This window comes from Tiliqua scincoides, chromosome 3 (assembly GCF_035046505.1).
Source record: "Tiliqua scincoides isolate rTilSci1 chromosome 3, rTilSci1.hap2, whole genome shotgun sequence".
Lineage (NCBI taxonomy): Eukaryota > Metazoa > Chordata > Lepidosauria > Squamata > Scincidae > Tiliqua > Tiliqua scincoides.
This window is the reverse complement of record NC_089823.1, coordinates 76,548,134-76,564,878: the sequence shown is the minus strand read 5'-3', so window position 1 is coordinate 76,564,878 and position 16,745 is coordinate 76,548,134. Positions and strand designations below refer to the sequence as shown.

General features: G+C 42.2%; 1 protein-coding gene across 1 annotated transcript in view; it reads left to right on the top strand.

Moving 5' to 3' along the window:
- The window catches only part of PHEX (phosphate regulating endopeptidase X-linked), a 114,687-nt gene that overhangs the window by 41,821 nt on the left and 56,121 nt on the right, over nt 1-16,745 (top strand). Inside the window, exons 10-12 of the mRNA XM_066621215.1 lie at nt 643-736; nt 2,784-2,912; nt 6,633-6,734. Of these exons, the coding sequence (XP_066477312.1) occupies nt 643-736; nt 2,784-2,912; nt 6,633-6,734 (325 nt within the window). The remainder of the gene's footprint in view (nt 1-642; nt 737-2,783; nt 2,913-6,632; nt 6,735-16,745) is intronic.

Here is a 16,745-nt window from a genome sequence, read left to right as displayed (position 1 = left end):
ATCTTCAACAACAAAATTTGCTTTTAATGAGAATCTGTCTGTATTCAAGGGTAAAAAGTACATTTGGAGTCTATTGCTTAATTTCACACGCTTTAGTCCTGCCATCTGAATTGTTTTAGAAGTATTTCAGTAGTGCCATCGGAGCAGAATTTGTGAGAGACTTCCTGTGTTATTGGTGTTTTTATGTTTTGTAATCAAGGTCTTGGTAAGGATCACCAGAGATATCAACATTACATTCAACAAGATGGCATTTCACAGATTCTGTTATATTATTCCTTCAGCAGTATTGTTGCTGCTGCCTTTTTTATGAATAATTGAAAAAATCTGCTAGTTCAAAAGTGTTAATGCCAGATTCTATCCTAAGTTGTATAGAACAATCATTCACTTGAAATGGAAGATCCTATCATTCAGTTAGGCACCAAATGGGCTGTTATCATGCAGTCTCTTCTGTCTAATAGGATTCTGTCAGTTTGGTCATTGCTCTTTAATTTTCAAGATGAAGCTGCGACCATACTGATGTGCAATGCTAGCGCTGATCTGAAATAAAAAATCTGTTCACATATTAATTTATAGTATCAGACAGCTGTACATTATGACACATCGGTTTCACTGCCTGACATAAAGATGTGTCTGCTTTGACAGGACCATTGCAAACTATCTGGTATGGAGAATGGTTTATTCAAGAATATTTAACCTCAGCCGACGCTTCCAATATAGGTGGCTGGAATTTTCAAGGGTAAGTGTGAGATTTTGACATCGGTATGTCCTCTGTGTTCTCAAAACCACTGACAACAGCTGATAGCCAGGTTCAATGAATTCCTATAACATTACGAGTGAATGCCTCAAGGCCCAATTCTATCCAACTTTTCAGCACCAGTGCAACCACAATGCAGCCCCGAGATGACGGGACAAACATTTCCTTACCTTGAGGAGGCCTCCGTGACTACCTCCCAACAACAGGAAGCTGTGCACAACCCATTGGCATGGCTGCACTGGCACTGGAAAATTGAATAGGATAGAGCCCTCAATGAGCCATATGATAGAGCTGAGGATCAGGCAAGGGCAAAAACATCTATAGCCAGCAAGGTCAAGGCTCCCAGTTGTGCAGATCATCTCACAAGTGTGAACTGGAAACATTTATAGAAGTTGGTGAATATAACTTGATGTCTCTTAGGCTGCCAGGGCTTGAGTCCTGACATAAATATGAATATGCTTTTTATTTTATTTCTGACTCCAAGAAATGATATTTCCCAGTTTGAAATCCCTCCCCTGGATTTAATATTTGCTCCATGGGAGTTGGGGGAGGACACATGAATCTATATGGGCAAGTAACTTCAGGAGAAACCATTTAGGAAAACCACACAAAGTATGAGTCTTCCCTTCCACTGCCATGGCCCTAACACGTATTTGAGTTTTCACCCTCTTTTTGCATTTTATACAAGTGGGACAGACACATTAATAAGCAGACATGGTTGTCCTCATGTGCTGCTTAGTCATGACTTTCTTTAGCTGGACTGGGGAGAATGACTTCTAGTTGTACTGTATGTCACCGTTGTACTTGTTGTCACCGTTCATACATTACCTAGGGCTGAGAAGAAGGTAGATCATTTTGTCTGCCCTTCTAGCCAATTCCTGCTGGACCATCAAGTACCTACTGGTTGCTGAGATTTTTGCCAAAAATTTGTCTATCCAAGTTTATCTATCCAGGCCCAGACATGCTTCCCAGGAGAAATAGAGCTTCACAAGTTACTATGAGATGATTTTCTTAAATTCCAAAATATATGGTCCAATTCTGATTTGATTTGTAATTGGTAGGATGTTAGAGGGCAAACTGAAAACAGTCAGAAATATGTTTGAGGATATTTTGAAAAGAATGGGGATTATTCATTCTTAGAAACTATATTATTATTATTATTATTATTATTATTATTATTATTATTATTATTATTATTATTATTATTATTATTAAGAACAGTATTTATATACCGCTTTTCAATGGATAGTTCACAAAGCGGTTTACGGAGAAAAACAAACAAACAACTAATGGCTGCTGGTCCCAAAAGGTCTCACAATCTAAAAAGATGCAAAAGAACACCAGTAGACAGCCACTAGAAAAGACACTGCTGGGGTGAGTTACTCTCCCCCTGCTAAAAACAGAGGAGCACCCACTTGAAAAAGTTCCTCTTACTCAGCAGAGGTTACTATAATAATTGTATAATCACTATATTGTGATTATAGTGTAATAATCACTATATTGTGATTATATACCTTCATGCAGTGTTTCTCAAACTGTGGGTCAGGACCCACTAGGTGGGTCACAAGCCTATTTCAGGTGGGTCCCTTCAATTTATTTTTAATATAGTAGTCTTGATGCTACCATGATATGTTACTGCATTTGGGAAATGTTGCAGCTCTGTACTTTTAATAGACTACAATGTATATGCTTTTAACAATAGTAGTAAATGGACTTACTCCCGGGTAAGTGTGGGTAGAATTGCAGTCTAGGATTGTTAAAAATTTTCTTGCTTGATGACCCACTTCCAGTGGGTCCTGACAGAATCTCATTCTAAAAAGTGGGTCCCGCTGCTAAAAGTTTGAGAACCACTGCCTTAGTTGTTATATCAATGGTAGCTACTAGATGGAGTGGCAAGAATAGAGTGGAATCACAACAGCCAGGATGACTTTACACAGCAATGGCTGTTGTCTTGTTCAGTAGAATTTGCCATGAGTACACTGGATTTTTGTAAAGAGACACTTGATTTATCAATCTTGAATCTAAACAGGTAATCCAGGGGACGTCCTCCTTAGTGCCTCAGTGGGATAAATGTGTTAATTTTGTGGAAAGTGCTCTCCCTTACGTTGTTGGCAGAATGTTTGTAGATCTTCATTTTCAAGAAGACAAGAGGAAAATGGTAGGTACTCATATTTTGGTGCCTTTGGAATTTATTTTCTTCTTCCCAAAGAGTTGCCAATCATGGAATGAACGCATGAAATTAGCCTTGAGTCACTTCAGGATTTAGCGCCAGATCGTCTCTGGAAACTATTTCAGGGCAGCAATGAACATATTGTATCTAAAATGTGATCTCTGTGGCAGGGTCATATTATGTAGGACCATGATAAATCAGTGTTCAGTAGGCAGTATCAGGAGATTACAGTAGTTACCGTAGGGAAGCAGAGCCCAAAGACCATAGCAGATTCAAAGCCAGACATTCAACCTGGGTAGCCTGTAAAATGAGACCTAAGAGAAGGGAACAGTCTGAGGCACAGGCTTGACAAGCCAAACTACTCATGATGCTGGAGAGCCATGACTGGATCACCCAATATCTTTTCCCCTAAAGCAGCCATTGATTACCCAAAACAAATCCTTTTGAACTATTAATTGCATACAGAAGAACATAGAGGCGCAGAAATCAAATGACATACAGTCTTGTTCAAATGACAGAAACTAGACTTTTAGTCAACTAACTAATGTCTCAATCCTATGCACGTTTATTGAGAAGTTCCACTGAGTTCAAAGGGACGTATCCCCGTAAGTGTGTGGTCTTGGACTGCAATCTTATACATTAACTTGGTAGTAAATCCCATTGAAATCCATGGGATTTACTTTGAAGTGAATGTGGATAAGGATTGGGCTGTAAACTGGATACCAGGTTAAGGGCCTAATTCTATGGGCTGCAGCGCCTGCACTCCACCGACACTGCAGGACCAGCTGTCTTAAAAAGTGCTGTAAGGCGCTTTCGTGCCAGTGCTACTGGCACACCAGTGGCACTGGGTCCAGCATCAGTCAGCATGGGGCTGCAACACCAGAGGAAGGCTGTCAAGAGCTCCTGAATGTAAGTATTGCCGCTGGCTAGCGGCAGAGCTGTTCAGGGGAGGAGAGTGGAAAGGGGCAGAGAGTGTGGAGGCAAGGGAGGAGTGGGCCCTGGAGGAGGATGGAAACAGTGGCAGGCTCTGCTGCCCTATCCTAACCCCCCTCCTGGGCTAGGAAACTCGACACTTAATAGTGGGTGCAGATCTGAGAAGACCCATTGGGGCCACCTGGGTGCTACGTGGGGTAAGGGAACATTTTTACCCTGAGGAGAGCTGGTGCTTCTTCCTTGCCCCACTGGATACAGCGGTTGCCATCTTGGATCCGCTGTAGCCTTGGGCGCTAGGGAAGCATAGGCCTGGGTTGCCTGTCCCTTTTCCAGAAGTGACAATTCACGTTCAGTCTTTCTCTTTCAATCCTCTGTTTTAGTGACAAAGGTATACCATTTTCTCCTTCACTAGTGTGAGGTCCATGTGTAGCAAATAATCAATCTTGGGAAGTATGGTGTTTTCAGATTTAGTCACTGATGAGCTCATGCCCTGGATGTCTTCCTGTCTCCTTTTTACCAAAGAAATATTATTTGTGTCTAAATATAGCACTGTTTTTTGACCTACAGTCTAGGCAGCATTTCATATGGCTACGCCTGAACAATTTTGATAACAACTCTGATGATATGAATAGATTTCTCCTCCCACCCCTACTGCTACAGCTTGTGCATAAAAACCGGAATATACACCAGGGTCCAATTGTGGAGCTAGAATATGAACTGCCAACCTCCAAGTACAGAGAGTTCACCTCATTAGCTCACTAAGTTAATTGAAACAGTACTCTCCCATCAATATTCTCTAAGTTACCTTATTCCCTGCGACTGGCAAATGCTTGGTCATATTTAATGGTAAGTCTGTTCCGGCTTCCATATTTTACTAAAATTATATGATATTAAAAGGACAGTAATGCATAGTTAAAAAGCTGTTAAAATTCTTTTAGGTTATTTAGGTAAGGACATTTTTCCCCCACTTATCAATATCAACATTTTCAGTCAGGTAGATGAGTCACCAGCCACTTATTCCGTGGTTACATAGCTGGGTATTTTTTCTGGATCTCTTTTTCATATTTTTCTTTGCTCTTATGGTACAGCCTAGCAGTGGTGCTTTTTCACAATCCCCCTTGGACTCAAGTGTGTGTGTGTGTGTTCCTTGAATCTTTCAGTCCTGCTTTATTCTAGTATGATATCTTATACTACACTTGGCTTCTTCCGGTTTTTGAGTACAGGGGGACCCTGTATCTGCAGATTCACTTATCCACGGATAGAGTCTGTGGGTGCCTTTGCGTGTGCCCCCTCTGGAGGCGAGGGGAGCTGAGGCATTAAAAATGTCACTTCCAATTTTACAAAATAAACTGAAGTCACATTTTTGTTGTTGTTGTAAGGCTTATTGTAAGGCTCAATCTGAGCCCGGCAGAGGCCGCCTGATGGATGTGCATGGCATCTGCTGGGCTTGGAGGACCCTCTGAAGCGTGTGGGGGCGTGTTCCCTGGTATCTGCAGTTTCAGTTAATGTGTGTGTGTGCAGAACAGAATCCCTGTGAATACGGGGGCACACCTGTACTTCCTAAATACAAAATTGCATTTACAGAACATTGCAGTGCGTAGGTTTAAGTCAACTGCAGGTTGCCTTGGTTTGTTCCATATCTGAAATCTACCCAGCAGAATGACAATTCATAGATCTTTAAATTAAGTGGAAGCAGATAACTTGTTGCTCTGCCCAGATTTAGATTGTCTAAAAAAAAGGTGTCACCATAGTATCTAAGAGTGCCCGTTTTTATGATAAAAATAACTTCTGAAACCACCAGTTCTACTCTGCAACATGATAGTTTTCATAGGTTTGTGTATGTCCAAAGCCTGTTAGTCATGACTAAGGGCCCAACTCTATCCAGTGCTCCAGCTCTGATGCAGCTGGGCTAATGGGGTGTGTGCTGCATCTTGCGGGGAGGGGGGGGGGGACGGGAACATTTATCTTTGGTTGGATATTTTTGATATTTAAGATATCAGTATTTAAGATATTTTGGGCTGCATTTAGGAACCAATCCTAAAGGCCCATAGCACCAGTCGGCGCTGGGCCCAGTGCCAGAAGAATGCCACTTTAGCAAATAAATAGTAAAAATAAATGAAATAAATAAAAATAAATAGTAGTTTGAATGTCTTCCACTCTGGGGAATATTTAGTATGCTTGATTGTATCTCAACTTATTGTGAAGCATAACTCTGTTGTTGGAAGCTCCTTCTGCAAGCGGGAGGAACATTGCACTCAGGCCATTAATGGAAGGGATCCTTTTGTGAACAGAAGGAACTTCTGACGATGCAGATGTGTTCCATGATAAGTTAGAATACAGTCCTATGTATTTGTTACTTGCAGGCAGTAGTACTCCTAGCAGTTCTGCCATTGACTGTTAGTTAAAGTAGTAAGGTTGCAATCCTTTGCATGCTTACCTGAGAGTGTGCTTCATAAGACACAGTGAGACTTATGTCTGAGTAGACATGCATAGGATTGTGATGGCAGAGAATAAATGAAAAGTGAAGGAATCTGATCATGCATAGAGTACATTGCTCATCTACATATAGGCTCCGATCTAGCTCTAGTTTTGTACAACTAGTAATTCGAAACTGGTTCATTGGGACCAGTGTCTGTATTGGCTCATCAGTGTCTGTATTGGCTGCATTTGCAGAAACTTGTCTTCTGCAAATCTCCTTTACTGGTTTGGACCAATAGACTTCAGGGTATTATTATATGTTTCTCAGATCCTTACTGAGAAAAACCTGTGTTGCAGATGGCAGAATTGACTGAAGGGATTCGTTGGGCTTTTATGGACATATTGGAAAATGAAAACACCTGGATGGATTTAGAAACAAAAAGAAAAGCGACTGAAAAGGTAAGGGCTTTCTAATGCATGCTTTCAGATGTCTTGGTTTCCTTTGTATCAATAGTCTATTTGAAAAGATGGTATATATTTATATTTTTTTTGCTGCAAAATTCTGCTAATTCCTTTATCTTTATCTTCTGGCATTCTGTCTAATCTTCATTGTGATTTGTCTGTGCAGTGAGGATTTCAATGGCTTCTTGAATTTTGCTCTTACCTAAAGCTCCTATGCTGATGCTGGGTGTCACAAAAGCACTGTAAATCATCTTTTGATACCCAGTGAGTAAGCAGTGCCGGTTGGAAGGCCTGCACTGTCCCATGGTCACTGCATCCCACCTGATAGCTGCTGGGGAAAGTGTTGCACTGGAGAGTGGAGCTGATGGGGGAGGGTGGCTGGAGGGTACTCTGGAAGTGGGGAGAGGGTGTTTTGGGGTGGGGGAAGGCAGGGAGGCAGGTGGTTCAGGCCTGGGAGGGGGAGTGGGGATGGCGGAACACGTCATCCTAACCCCTGTCCTGGGTCTGAAAGCCCTACATGGGGTAACAGTTCTGCACCAGCTGAACAGCTGGCAGAGATCTGAGTAGCACCATTGAGCAGGCTGGGGACGCTGTATGGAGTTTGTTCACATTTGTTCACTTACCCCGGAGACCTCCCCCCTGCTCAAATCCAATGTTGGATACAACATGGGCCCAGAAGCTCCACTCCCCCAGCATTGAATACGATTGGGCTGCCCATTTCAAAGAGATTATTACTGGACGACTGCGCTATTCTTTTATTATTTGTTTAGGCCCTGGAATTGCTTGAAGTCACAAGTTTTTCTTTTGTGATGCTCTTGAAGGCTTGCATCTTTTTTATTCACCTTTCATACATATGGATGTCACTTTTCTAAAATGTGTTAAATATATTTTGATGGATCATTGTTCTGGGGTTGCCTTTTGCTATCTTGGGGGTTCACATTGACAGTACAGATGAGCTGAATACAGCATCTGTTGAATCTAGCTTCCCAGAACCTGAGAGTAATAATTACATTAAATTAAGATAATGTATATTATAGTGCCTTACGGGTTGGAAGCCCAAAATGAGTGCCAAAAATGCATTTATATTTAGGAGAAGGAAAAGCATTTGTCTGCTGCCTTCTGCTAGCTACAAGTCAACCCTGAACCAGCATTCACAATTACGAAGTTCATCTATATCTAGTCAGAAATGCCTGACAATAACACTTAGGTCATGTAAATACAGGAACCTCTTGTGCTCCAATCAAATGGTTTAGCTCTACAGGGAGATAGGAAGAGTTACCTCTTCCCCCTGCCACTCGTTCCCTATGCTGTGTAATTGCTATGTGATTTGATGCTGTGCAATTTTTGTCTGTAATTACCATTCCTTCCTATGTGCAGACTGTGTTGCCCATGCTCAACATACAGTTCATTTTATGCATAGGGTAGACTGAAGTGACATGTGGTGCGGGGGCGGCAGGTGAGGCAGGAATGCCCCACCGGAGTTCTTTGAAAGGTGCTGCCACCACCACCGGGGCTACGATCACACAAACACTCACAACGCACACCCCAGCTGATCACAGCCTCCAGCTGATCACAGTGGTGGTGGTGGCACTTTTCAAAGAAACCTGGTGTCACCTGCTGCCTCGCACGACACGTTGCTGGTAGATTGTGCAGAGGATCTAATCTGACTGAGTAGGAGCATTGTGGGAATGAAAACGTGATGCACAAAATTTGAATTTTTTTTCCCCACTGCAGGCTGATTAACAGCCCAATCCTATCCACACTTTCCTGGGACTCGGATGGGACTTACTTCTGAGCAGACATGCATAGGATTGGGCTGTAATTTATTATAGATGGGACCAGAGGATGTTGTAAATACTCCAGTTGTAATGCAGGGAGTAGATCTATGCAATGGGATCAGTAAGCTCACTTTAGAATGAGAATGACAAGGTTCTCTTCACCCAAAAGCAGGGAAGTGGGGAAACAAGTAACGCATGTTTATTTTTTCATTTCATCTATGAGACACATGGAAAGCCAACAAATTAGGGAGAAAGGCCTGGATTTTTCTCTCTATAAAACATTCAAGCTTGTGCTCTTTCAACTGCAGTCTCTCAAGTGCTATAGCTGAAGAAACACTCGACAATGTACTCTTTCTGCATGTTTTAACTCTCTTTTAGTCATAATATTTTCAGTGCTTTGAGTGACATTAGAGAACAACAGGTATTTGACTGGTTCATAGATTCCAAAGGATTCTTGGAATGATGTTATTGTAATCTTCCATTTTAAGCTCTCAGGGGAAGCGCATCCAAATGCCAAGTAGCATTTAGAGTGGCACTTAAAAAAAAGAAAAGGAAAAGACAAGAGTGCAGAAAGGCAAAAGGGAAGAAATGGCCTCTTCACCTTATTTGTAGAAGGGATTGGGTAGCATCTTATTGGCAAATGCTCTCTGAGATTATACTTCTGTGGTGGCTGCAGCTGAGTCATTTTCCACCTGCGGTGCCCACATGAAAACAAGCAGATTTGATTTTTTTCTCTTTCTTCCAAAGCAAACTTCAAAGCTTTTTGACAACATAGATGAGGAAATGGCTTGAGTAATCTGGAATAGTTTAACACTGAGCATATCTCATATTGAAATTGGGTGACATGCTGCCTTTTACAGATCCTTTTTCTAGAACAGTGATGGGAAGAATCTGGGCCCAATCCTATACAGTGCGTGCCAGCTTACCACCAGCGTGCACTGTTGCAAATGTGCCACAAGGCACATCTGTGGCTTGCTGCCCAAGTTGTGTTCAGGATGCAGCAGCAGCCATTTTCGGCGCCACTATGCACCAGGCAGCTCAGGATTGGGCTGCCCAACCCAGTTTAAGGGAAAAGTCAGATCGAGGGCAGTAAAACTTGACATGGGTATGCCAGGATGATGAATCAGCAGGCTGTGTTCGAGTTGACCATATTCCTCTTTTCTTTGTTTGTAAATAAAAGAGTAAGACATTTACCATGGACATCCAATGGAGATGGACTTTATGCTTAAATGCCTAAAGAAGTATTAGGCCAGGGTATTAGGAACAAGGGAGATGCATGGAGTATAGTCTTTGGGATAGCTTGAAAACAAATGCTGTGCTTCTAATGTTCCTTGCATAATCTAGATCAGTGGTTCTTAAATTTTTTAGCATAAGACCCACTTTTGAGAATGACAGTCTTTGTGGGACCAGAAGTGATGTCATCAACCTGGAAGAGATGTTGTGACTGGAAGCAGCATCATCAAACAGGAAGTGCCCTCATTGTGATGTCAGAGCCACAAGTGTTGTCATCAAACAGGAAATGACATCTCCTTTTAATACAGTTAACACCATGTGTTGGAGGCACAAGTGTTGACTGTATTAAAGGGTGTGTATCTCATGGCATTTTATTAGCTTTTATTGGGTTATTTCTCAGCCATTTTCCAATTCCAAAGTGTAAAAAAAAAAAGCTTATTTACAATCTTGACACAACAAAATAATATCCTGGACTGTAGGGTTGCCAGAGCAAATATGATGCAAAGGTCAGCTTGGAAGAATGTCAGCATCTCGCAGTAATGTCAGAGTCACAGTAAGTCACAATTTCATGAGCTGGAAACCCAGAAAAATGTAAGCAAATGCAAACAGCTTATCAGAGCCACACTAGCAAGCAAGGACTTCCTACTGCACCAGTCCCAAGTCAGGCTTACAAAACTATGTCTTGCACACACACCAGCAAGGCTGCGAAAGAGACGTATTTCTGCCTTGCATTTCAGAGACCATTCCTTGCATAACTGATGCACCTTCTCACCTCCAGCTCTAAACAATTTCATGGGGTTTCTAGGTAGAAATAAGGCTTTTCACCTCCACTTTTCAAGGGAAAGGAAGGTGTGTAAAGAAGTAAGCAGTGGCATTGCTGCAGGAGTGTGGTCCACACCAGGTGACACGCACAAAGTATGGGCTCCACTTCCCGTTTTGCCGAGGCGGGGTGTGATTGCTTAACTTCTCCAGCTTTGGGAAGCCGTGCAGAAGGTCGTACAGGGCTGGCTGCACCCCCAGGAGGCTGCAGGAGGCTCTGGTAAGTACAGCCAAGCCCCTGTAGCCTCCTGAGCGATGTGATCCTGGGGATCGCGTCGCTGCCTTCTGCCGCCCCCGCTGCCTCCTCCCACCGCCGCAAGGACTTAGAGTGGCTCAAACTCTCCCCAAGAGATTGAAAACTGCTGAAATAATGCCTAGGAGAATTCTTGTGGCAAGCTCTGGGAGGCCCCTTAGCCAAGTCCTGTTCTGGGTCATTGCAGGAGCCTGTGAGGAAATCCAGTTGCAGATGGGGAGAGCAAAAGAAAGCCGCAATGGTGCCAGTTGCTTGGCTGAGCAAGGCACATCACAGCAACCTGCTGCACTGAGAAGGGGGTTCAGGCATCAGGTGGTTTTTCCCTTGGGGGCCCAGAGACCCTCAGGCAATGCCCAAACTGGCCAACTCTTGACAATGTTCTTACTCTTCTGCCTTCACTCTCATCAATGTGACTTGCTCTCCTGTTTAACTTTCTGTCTCTGGCATCCTGCAAATCAGTTTACCTGGAATGCTCTTGCCGATTTTAGACAAGCTTAGATCAGACGTCAGTGGTACAACCAACACTGTCATTTATACAACATTAATCAGCTTATTTTAAACTTCAAAAGAGCCTTTGTGCTGGCAAAAATTTTCTGTACTGTGCTTTCATTAGGGCTGAGGAAATCACTCAGTATATTTAGACCAAGCTTGATGTCTACTGATCCTGATCTTGGCAGCAGACACAGTCCAGTTCGCTTTCCTGGTTACATCCTGACAGGTATATGGAGTATTTATTTTACAGACCTCAGATTCTATTCATGACTACTATATTTAAAAGACATGTAAAGGAATATGTCTTCCACTTTTCTTTTTTTTTTAATGCACTGATAATCAAGAAAGGCTTTTTTCCCCCTTCACTGAATCCAATAAAGCTTTGATGTTTTCCCTTCCTTAGAAAAATGTAACAATAAGACAGTTAACAAGGATTGCTTCAAGTGAAAACACAGTTTTAGCACTTATACTTTCTGGTGCAACTTGATCTATCAAACAGACTCCAAAAGGCTTGAGATCTGGCTTTCTAGTTAATGTGCAGTTCTCATACAATTCTCTGGATGGAGCTCAGGTGCTTCCATGGGCTGCAGACAGCTCAATAGCCGGTATCCACCACTGCGCTTTTTGTTTTTTTCTACAAGTCTTTTTTCATACCGTATTGCACATTCATCACAGATTTAAATGCTTAAATACCTAGTTGTTATTATTGTTATTTAAGTAAACTGCACATACTGATCCTTTCAATCTAAGGATATTTTTTACAGAGGAGGCACGAGTCAACTTGGGCTAAAATTAATCCGTAATGCATATGTAAATACAAATTAGCAACAACAGACTTCTGATTTTCTTTAATCTCATTCACATGTGCAAAATAGTGTGAGGGAGGCTCTGATCTGCTGCCCAGCCTTACACACGAGTGAACCTATTAAGGGTATCTTCATACTGAGACACTGTCCACAAATTGTGACGGGGGAGAGGGATATTGTGAAAAGAGTTTAAGTAATGTGACATGCCTCATATTACATCACTAAAACCCTTCTTGAAATGACTCCTTCCTCCTGCTGCAATTTGTCACTCTCCTACAGCTCCGCCCCCAAGGATGTCACACATATTTTTAACACTATCTGTTACACACAAATAATGTCTCTTTTTTGACAACCAGACTGTTTACAGAAAATGAGCAGCAAGAAACATCTCCAAATGTTTCCAAAAGAGCCTCTCAGAAATTTGTCATTTTTAGACACTTATTTATATCAAACAGGCAGTGGGCAAAGAGGATGGGGGGGAGGAATGACTGAAGGAAAAGACAGAATATGTTCCTATTGGCATCAAATAATGGCAGACTAAATTACAATGCTAGAGAAGCAAACACATGAGTGTGATACAACATTTCAGGCTCTTCCCTTGTCAAGACTTTTATTGCTTCTGTGTGCACAGCACACTTTGCGAATGATTCGGAGGGTTGAACAGATTTTTTGCTTTAGAAAGCAGTGTGTAAAAATCAAAGCTACATTGACTATAACTATTCAATCAGTTGTAAAAGAGGTTTTTTTGCACCGTCTGTCAGCTGTTGACAGAATTCACATGTGACACAAATAGTGACTCAGTGGTGCCTTTTAGTGTCATGTATGTAGACTGAGATATAGTTCCTCATTTTATCTTGATTTACTACTTCCTATTAAAAACAGCTACCTTATTTAGATGCTTCTGTTTTGGAGGGGGGTTGTTATGCTACCAGCTGTTTGACATGCTCTCGGCACATTACGTTAGCTGGTCATGAGCACACTTCATCAATAATTCTCATCCTGGATCAGCTCTGAGTCACCCTGCAGCCTAGTAGAAAAGCCTCTGAATGTAGAAAACACACTTTTGAAAAGGACTTTCCTTAGCTTCACATGAGAGGAATAGATAACAGGCTGCTCTATCAGTGGAACTATATTGAATGTTGCATTCCATACTAAGTGTTCTGAAGAGAAAAAAGGCTAAGGTAACTCAGGACTGAGATTATCTTAATTCAGTATAGGTCCTTTTATAAAATGGTAATTTACTGCTGTTTCTCCCGATATGTTCATTCACTGGTGGATTATCTTTGTGAGAAGAAAATGATGCTGTGTTTTTGCTGCCCGGGCATGATCAATTCATTTATTACTTGTTCCCCCTATAATCATAGACATATTTTGAAAAATGTTTGCTGAACTTGGAAAAGTGTTACAGATGGGCTATGCAGAAGCTCATGCTCACGTATTGGACACGTGAGACTTGTGTCATGGGACCACAAGGAATGTGTAGGTTTCCTCAATATGGTCACTTCCAGTGTGGTTAGAATGACAAGGGGCAACATGGGGTAATGAACAACTTTGGAGGTTTTCAAATAGTTTCTACAGTAATAGATAAGATTCTGCTCTTTTAAAATTAAGCAGAGCTCCACAATAATTTTTCAAGATGCAAATACAAATATATCTAATATTGGCTTGGAAACAAGTCCTATGAATTTCAGTGCATCATATTCCCTTACCTTGAGGAAGTCTCCATGACTGCCCCCCCCCCAATGGAGCTCATGCCTCATTGGCATGGCTGCATTGGCACCGGAAAGTTGGTTAGGATTGGGTTGCTAGTCTGAAGGCAGCATCATCAGCATACAAACAGGTTTAGTTCTTATTTTTCCTAATTGATAATCTGAGATATTCTTATCTGCTTATACATATTGCCAGGGTCCTATAGCTAGCGCAAATAGGTGATAAAAAACAACGCTGCTTAGACCTCTCTTAGCTTTGGAATTAAGGCATCCTTGTTTGCATTCTGTACATTATTTGGGGTCTGTAAGAGAAACAGTCTCCAAAGATTTATAATGATGTAGAAAGATATTTTAAGATGTAACCATTCCATATAGTCAAATGGCTTTTCTAAAAAGATGGCTTCTTTCCGCCTAGTTCAAAATACATTTAGCAATAACATTTACCATGGCTGGAACATGACTTGGATGACCCGGGCTCGAGTTGTGAAAATGCATTTTGGGTGACTTGTTGACATGTGAGTAGCACATATGGAAGACTCTGAGAAACACTTGAGTCAGGGACCCCCTGACTCGCACTCATCCCCACATATGCAGACCCAAGTGTGCCTGTGTCTGGGTGTGCTTGCTTACTGGTTTTGCAGCGTGAAAAACCTTGTGGGTTGTGGGGCTGGTATTCTAACCGGGTGAGTAGCAGGAAAGTTTCACCCAGGAGGCAGGAAAAGGTTAATACTTTCCTCTTTCAAAGAATGGGGGAAGGTGGGACTGGGCTCTCTTTTCTCATCTTTGATATGAAGGAAGGAACGGATGATCTTTGGACAAAGGATGGGCATTCTGATATTTTCATTGGCTGAGGGAGGGCAGGAGGAGGAGCCAATGGGGTTCTTGCCTTATGATTGACTTGAGAAGCCCAGGGAGGGGGAGGAAGAAGGGAATGGGGGGAGGAGCAAGTTCATAGTGATCATGCTTTGCACCGCATGGCTGGTGCGGAGGAGGAAGCCCCATTGAATGACCGGCTGCATTAGGACTATTTTTGAGTAGGGCTGCAAAGGATCAAGTCGTCATGGTAAGCCTTGCAGCTGTTCCTTGTGACCCTCCTCCCTCTTGCCACTTCCGTCCCCACTCTTTTGCAGTCCCTCCCACTCCCTCCTGCCCTATTCACAGATGGGATGGGCAGCAGGGAAGTAGTTAAAGGGAACTCCAACATACACACAGAGCTTGGCAGCAGCCCCCTTTTTTCCTGCGGCAGGCTTTTTAAAGGGGGGAGGGCAACTCAACTCGTCCTTTAGTCACTAAAGGGAGACTTGGCAACTCGGAAAGTGCCCAGTTATGACTCTTTTTCAAGTCGAGTTGCAGGAAGGTGGTGACTCTAGACTTGACTCGAGTAAAGCCCCGCTGGACTTTCCCATCTCTTACATTTACCATTTGCTTGCTATTTGCTGGCATGGACTTTTTGAAGAAGAAAAAAATTTCTTAGAAGGAAAGTACAAACTTTGGTGAGGTAATATTGGTAGTATTTTAAACATTTATTTATAAATATCTTTTAGAAGTCAGTATAGAAAGGTTAACTATACATCTTATACAAAAAATCAAATATGTACATCATAAAAAAGTATAAAAATTATACAAATACAGACAATGCCCTGGAATAAAGACAGTCTGACCACAGTCTATACAGGTCCAGCTTATTTATACACAGATTTTTTATACACGAATTTGACTCAACATGAATGGCCCCTGCAAATGAGAAGGAATGTGTTGATCCCTGGAGAAGGGGAAAAATGCATCCCTATAAAATCAGTTTAAAAAACTGAACAGTCCTTTAACAATAGCCTCCTTAATGAGAGGGGGGGGGGCAGCTGGCTGACCATCAATCCTTCTCTCTCCAGTGGACCCCTCCCTTCCCCCTGAGCAAGTGAAAGAAAGGTGATCACTTTGCATTGGTGAAGGGAGAGGCTGAGTGAAGCGCCTTTGTAAGTGCTTGGAGTAGGACTGATTGATGGATTGTCTTAATGACTCTTACCTGACATCACAAAGGTCAGCAAGACTGTTTTTAAATCACCTGAGTGAAGAAACTGTGTTTTTTAAATTGATTTGCTTTAGTGCATTTTTTTGCCATCCATGTGAGTGCTTGGAACGGAACCCACACGAATAATGGGGCTCAACCTGTACATTTAAATATCATTGTACATAGTCAAGGCTATCAGTCAAGGCCTCCAGCTGCCACTAACTACCTCTGATGAAGTGACAGGTGTGTAAGACTGAACTCCTATTCATATATACATAGGAGTAAGTCTCATTGAACTTAGTGGGAACTCCTTGCCACAGGATGTGGTGATAGTGATAGTGTCTGGCCTAGATAACTTTAAAAGAGGGTTGGACAGATTTATGGAGGAAATGTCCATCACTGGTTACAACCATGATGGGTATATACCAGGGGTCGGCAACCTTAAACATTCAAAGAGCCTTTTGGACCCGTTTTCTGGAGAAAAGAAAACCTCGGGAGCCACAAAACCCTTTTGACATCTAAAATGAAGATAACACTGCATATATAGTTTTTTTTACCTTTATGATCTGCTGCAAGCTCCCCTCCCTGTGCTAACCAGACAATATACTTATTGTCAAGATAGATATATCTTGACTGAGGGCCCAATCCTATCTAACTTTCCAGCACTGATGCAGCCCAGACGTAAGGAAACAAATGTTCCCATACCTTGAGGAGGCCTCTGTGACTGACTCCCCACTACAAGATGCAGTGCATGCCGCATTAGAATGTCTGCACCGACACTGGAAAACTGGATAGGATTGGGCCCTGAGACGGCACTCTGAGGCACACACAGGGTGACCAGATGTCATAACAATAAAAGAGGACAAGTCACCCCAAAATGTAGGATATTGAAGAAAAATGTAGGACCACAAAA